Source organism: Strix aluco, chromosome 24 (assembly GCF_031877795.1).
Source record: "Strix aluco isolate bStrAlu1 chromosome 24, bStrAlu1.hap1, whole genome shotgun sequence".
NCBI classification, from domain to species: Eukaryota; Metazoa; Chordata; class Aves; order Strigiformes; family Strigidae; genus Strix; species Strix aluco.
The window spans coordinates 3,180,595-3,186,594 of record NC_133954.1 but is presented as its reverse complement, the minus strand read 5'-3'; the positions used below and the strand labels follow the sequence as shown (position 1 = coordinate 3,186,594).

Genomic DNA, 6,000 nt, shown 5'->3' with positions numbered 1-6,000 from the left:
TGAGTTCTTCAAGGTGTGTCCCTGGGGCTTTGCCAGCGCCTTTAGCAAGGGGGGCACCTTCTGCCACAGTAGCGGCTGGTAATGCAGGAGAGGTCAAAGCCCCCAGAGTTGATGGGCACTCCGTCACAGCTGAGGATGCTGCCAATGGCAGCGGAGGTGGAGGAGCCCACAACGGTGTTCTGTGGGAAGGAGCTGAGGATGGGTCCGGGCAGGGTCACCACCACGGGGGAGGGCTGGATGGCAACGGTGGAGTCCTGGCACTGCCTGACACAGGGCTCATTGCAGCTGTTGGCCAGCAGGGTCGGGCTGCAGGGCCGGCATGGCAGGCACTGGTCGTAGCAGGACATGTCTCTGAGGGTGGAGGTGCACCTGGGAGAGAGGGCAGGGAGGAAGCAGAGCACAAGGGTGGGTGAGGAGCTGCCTGGTTATCCTGGCACAAAGCAGTCAAGGTCACTGCTGAGTGGGGAACAAGGAAATTGTTCCAGGGGCCACATGGTCTTTATCTCCCTATGAAATGCAGACTGGACCAGAGAGACTCTCTTAATTCATAAACTGAAAAACACCTGAGCCTTCTTACGGACTCTTTCTGGGCAGACCTTCTCCCCACTTCCCTTTGTCATGACAACATCCAAAATGCAGGACAGGACAAAGCAATATAAACTGAGACATTCGTTGTGGAGAGATCTCCTTTGGAAGAGGAGGAGAAGGGGCTTCAGTCTCACCTGGTTCCCAAGCAGAAGGAACCAAGAGAAGTGCATGAGAGAGCAGGGACTTGGGCTGCCTTTTATACCTGCCCTTCACTGCCGCAGGACCAGAGGCACCTTTGCAGAGGTAACAATGTTCTGACAAGCTCATCTTGAATGCAAACCATCGCAGCTAATGCTATGGGCTGTGCTTTCATTTCCTGCACTGCTCCTTTTCATTTCCAGGTTTGTGCCATGCCCATTCCCCAGTGAAGGCTTGTTCTGAGCACTGGGATGAAAGGCCCCAGGATTTCTAGGGCAGGAATGCAGCAGTGCTGGCAGAAGACTCAGCTCAAGTGTTGGATGTTTCCAGAGCAGCAAGTGATGTCAGTCTGGGTCACTCTGGTGGGGCTGTTTGAAGTGTTTTTTTTAAGAAAAAGCTCCAGCCATCCTCAGATGGATGCCGTGGGCTCCTGTGCATGAGATTGTGCCATGTCATTGTCTTTCTCTGCCTCCCTCCTCAGCTCACCTCAGTGGTCACTTGTTGTTGCTTCCCCAGGTGTAGGTGTTGTTCTGCTGGGGTTTGACCCCATCCTGCCTAACACTGCCCAGTCCCCTGGGATCCTCTGCAGAGTCCGTGGTGCATGGTGTTCCCATGTCTGTTCTTTCCTTGTGTTTCCTTGCAAGCAGATGGGTTTGTGTGGATGAACGTGGGAGCACAGTGTTGTGTATAATTCCATGTCAGTTTAAATGAGACACTGTGTGTGACCTTGTGCGTCCTTCATCACGAGGGAATGTGCTGCCTATGGCAGGGACACTCTCCTCTGCTCTGTGCATGAGCACCACAGAGCAGCAGGTTGCCAGGGTCAGAAGCAGCCTGAGTGCAGCTGAATGGTGATGGCACCAGCCTGCTAGAGATGTGTCCAGGGAAGAGGCTCTGAAGTGCAGCCCCTGGCTCCTGAGACCTCCTTTTCTTGCCCCTCCAAAGCTCACGCTCCGCTGCTGCCAATGTCAGGCCACTACAAGGATGGTTTCACTCCAGCTTGGCTCCTTTGTTTAATTCAGTGTAACAACAGTGGGAGTGCCTCAGCACGGCTGGCAGTGCCCCCTCCCTGCCTCTCCAGGCCAGGACATGGCTGCTCTCCCCAGCTCTAGAGAGTTCAGAAGGACGGGGATTGCTTTCTGGGCAAGGAGAAAGGCTGAGGAATCCTGCTGACCATGTGCTGGCCATCCCTGAGTGCATCTGCTTCCTGTGCAGTGTCGGTGGTGTCTGGGCTGGGACATGGCCCTCTCTCAGGTCCCTGCACATGACAAATGTATTTGTGCATCCCATCAACCTGGTGCTGTATCACGCAAGGACCGAGATCTTGGATGAAACAGGTACTGAATGAAAGGGGTATGAAGCCTGATATCGCTGTGCTGTGAGGGGAAGGACAGACCCTGTGGCTTTCAAGGAAAGACAATGAGCTGATAATTGATTGGGATTTCAGCCCACATGAACCTTCCTGCCCCACACTGGAATCTCACTCTGAGTGCCCAGCAACTGCCCTGGGCAGGGAAGGGGCATTAGATTCGACACCACATCCCCCAAATCCTGCTGCTGCCCCACAGGGCTGTCCAGAAAACACTCTTTCTGACAAGGGCTGTGTACAGTGGGTAAATGTTCTAAGCCCATCTCCCCTCCTGAATATTTGTCTGCCTGGGCTCAGGCCCAGCTTGGACACAGTGCAACCAAGGCTTCCCCCCTTCCCTTGAGTGACCTCGGGGAGATCAGTGCCAGGGAGCTCTGCTGGGAGAGCTCAGCCAGGGCTGATTCCCCTCTCCGTGGAGCTGCTGCTGAGCTGAGGCTCTCGTGTAGCTGAGGGAAACCTTGCTGGTGTGTCAGGAGGTAACAGGCACTGTGGACAAGGAAAGGGCAGGGGAGGTGTGTACCTACAGTTTAGCAAGACCTTGACAGACTCTCTCACACTTCTCTTATGTCCACCTGGGAAATGAATGGGTTCAGGAAGAGGATGATCAGCTGGGTGGGATATTGGCTGGACTACCAGGCTCAAAGACTTGTGACCATAGTCCAAAGCCCTGCCGGCCATCACTCACTAGTGTGATCTAGTAGTAGGGATCAGTAGTAGGAGCAATGCTGTTTAAAGTTTTCATGAATGCTGCGAGTAGTGGGAAGTGGGGGAGTCCCAGCAAGTCTGTGGAAACACCCAACAGTGTCTCCAGGCTGGAGAAGGAGAGAAGGAACATGTTTCCCAGGGAAGTTTGGCAGTGTCCACCCTGGGAGGTGTTCAGGGCTGGACTGAATGTGACTTTGAGTGACTTGATCTAAGGGGATCTGTTGCAAGGGGGGGTTGATCCAGACAACCTCTGCAGGTCCCTACTCAGCTACACTGTGACTGTGTGATTCCCCCTGTCCCCTGCCCTCCCTGAACCCTGCACGCCCAGGTCACCCTTGGCCTCCCATCCCCTCTGCTAGAGAGCAGCTCAGAGGCATTGTGCTCGGCCTGCAGAGGGGCAGCTGAAGGGAGGCTCTCAGCCTCCTCCGTGCCATGGGCAGGAGGTGAGTGGCTGCTGTTTGCAGGCGCTGAGCTCGGGGACAGCTCTGGGAAGCTGCTGCATGTGCTGGGCCAAGGCCCTGCTGCTGCCCCAGGCTGCAGCTGGCGCTGGGCAGGCTTCTTCTTGCTGGGGAGCCCTTGCTGGAGGAGGGAGAGAGTGGGATTGCCGGGAGCCCAAGTGGTGGCGGTGCAGAGCCGCTGAGCACTCTGAGCCCGGGCGAGCCCCCGAGCGGCGCCGGCGCAGGGCTCAGCCCCGGGGCGGAGCTGGCGGCGGCCGAGAGGAGCGGAGGCGGCGGAGAGGAGGCGCCGCGGCCGGAGCAGAGAGCCGGGGCTGGCGGGGGGCAGCGAGGCGCGGGCGGCGGAGCGGCGGGATGCGGCGGGGCCGGGGCGCAGGGCTGGCGGGGCTGGCCGCGGTGCTCCTGGGTGCGCGGGGCTGCCGGCGGCGGCTGGGACAGGGGCTGCGGGGGCCGGGGAGGGGCCTTCTATAACCTTATTCATTTCTGTGTCCTCCCTTCTGCCCCCAATAAGCTCATTCCCTCCCAGCTTGCCTCTCTATTCTCTTACTCCACTTCTCCATCCATCCATCCATCCATCCATCCATCCATCCATCCATCCATCCCAGCCAATCTCTTTTCCTCACTGTCTTCTCCTCTTCCTCACTCGGACTGTCCTTCCAAACATCCCTCATACATTCCTGTCCCCAAACAACCACTCTCAGAGACACTGTTTCTCCATCCTGTGTTCTCAGATCACACCCCCATCATCTGTGAAGTGTCCCCTTCTCCCCTCTCCGGCTGCACGACATGTTCAGCTGAAGCAAAGGGATTCTTCTTTTCTCCTCGGCAGTGGCTGCGGGCAGAGCCCAGGTGCAGCAGGAGCCGTCGGCAGAGACCAACGAGGGCACCGGCGTCACCATCAACTGCTCCCACCCCAACATCCAGACCGGGGACGTCATCCACTGGTACCGTCAGCTCCCGGGCAGAGGCCCCGCATTCCTCGTGAGCGCTTATGAGGGCTCCGAAGAGCTGCAGGCCCCGCCGGGGCGGCTGTCGGTGGCGGCAGACCGCCGGTCCAGCGCCCTGTGGCTCGCCCGGCCCCGGCGCGGGGACGCGGCGGTGTATTACTGCGCGCTGGGAGACACGGGGAGAGGAGCCGGGGCTGCGGCCGGGCACGAACCGCCGCGGGCGGGGCCGGGCGGGGCCGGCGGGGGCGGGGGGACAGTCCCGGGCGGGCCCGCCAGGGGGCGCTGCCGCTCCGCCCGCCGAGGCCGCCTCGCCCCGCCCGGCCCCGCCCGGCCCCGTGTCCCGGGCCGCTTCCCCCGCCCGCCCGGCCCCGCCACCAACACCGGCACCACCAGGCCCCCCCAGCAGTCAAGGCCTGGCCTCAGCACCTCTTCTCATTGACGGCCGCTGCGGGTCTGTGCTCCCGAGGCCACCAAAGAGCCGCGCTTGGGCAGCGCTGCCCAGGGACAGGCAGACGGGCTGGGCAAGGCAGGCAGGGCAGGGCGGGCTTTCCCCCAGGCTCTCTTGCTGCCTCCCGACGGGCTCAGACTCTGCTGCCTAACGGGGCATCCTCGGGCCTGTCTGTAACGGCCGGCCAGCTCTGCCTCAGAAATGCCTCGCCCAGGGGACAGAGTCCCAGAGCTTTTGCCCTTCCCGGGCACATGCACCAAGGGCTCCCCCAAGGCTGTTAGTACCGCCAACAGCCTCCCTGCACGTTCGACGGAGCCAATTAGTAACGGGGCAATTAAGAATCCAACGCAGCCAGGAAGTACCCGGTGCAGCAGAGCTCCTCCTGCCCACGGGCAGCCGGGCAGCCCTCGGCTCACACGGAACATACAGGGCCCCTCCTCGGGCTCCGGCCTTTCCCCCCGAGGACAGCCAAGGGAACCCCGAGCAGGTGCTTTCCTCTGCCCCGGCCCCACGGGCACTCCAGGGCTGAGTTGCTAATGAAAAGCTTTCCTTGAGAAAGAACAGCCAGGAGGGGTTGCACATTTCTCTAACGAATGAAAAATTGTATCCTCCAGCTAAAGGTTTCATGGAGCTTTCAAACTGTTCCTGCTCCCGTTACAGAGTCATCCCATGGAGTCAGGAGTTCAAGCTCCACAGCGAGAGGAGAAGGGGATGTCGAGGTCACAGGCACCTTGAAGTGCTCCCCACAGTACCTCAATGTTGAGACCACGAGCTTCTGTGACAGGTTTGAAAAGCTTTGGACTTGAAGCCCAGTAGACACGGTAAAAGCTCGGACTGGACACACTGACCGCAGCCTCAAGGGATGCCAGGCTCCTACTTGAGGAGTGAGTCAGGAAGAGATTTGCCAAGTTGCCCAAAGCAGCTGAAGGTCTGAGCTTAGTAAGACCTGGAAGGAGGCCTCTGGGAAGAACCTGCGGGCTCCAGCCAGTCCCTGGGGAACCCTGTGTGGCTCGAGCATCTGACACAGCTCTTCAAAGCTCATGGTCAGAGGTTCCGAGGTACAGAGTGAAGGATCAGCCGTGGTGCCTGTCCCAGCTGCACTTTGTAACTGTGTTTGCAGGGAACTACTGGCAGGGGGACAAACAAGGCAGAGCCACAGGCATGGCCAGGCCAGCACATGGATCAGCCCCATGGTCACACTCAATCTGCCTCTCTCATCCCTGCCTCTATCTTTCTACCCATGCTTGCTGCAGGACAGACTGCCTTGATCCTTCTCTCTGCTTGTCTCTGCTCCTTCCCCTAAGCATCCCATGTCTTGCACAATCCCCAAATGCTTTTCCACTACATCCC

The 6,000-nt window shown here is 59.3% G+C and overlaps 1 gene segment (V, D, J or C); it reads left to right on the top strand.

Moving 5' to 3' along the window:
- Window positions 1–3,609: 3,609 nt before the first annotated feature.
- LOC141934241 (M1-specific T cell receptor alpha chain-like) overlaps window positions 3,610–6,000 on the top strand; it is a 293,413-nt gene continuing 291,022 nt past the window's right edge. Inside the window, 2 exon segments of the C gene segment in view lie at window positions 3,610–3,661; window positions 4,085–4,372. Of these exon segments, the coding sequence occupies window positions 3,610–3,661; window positions 4,085–4,372 (340 nt within the window).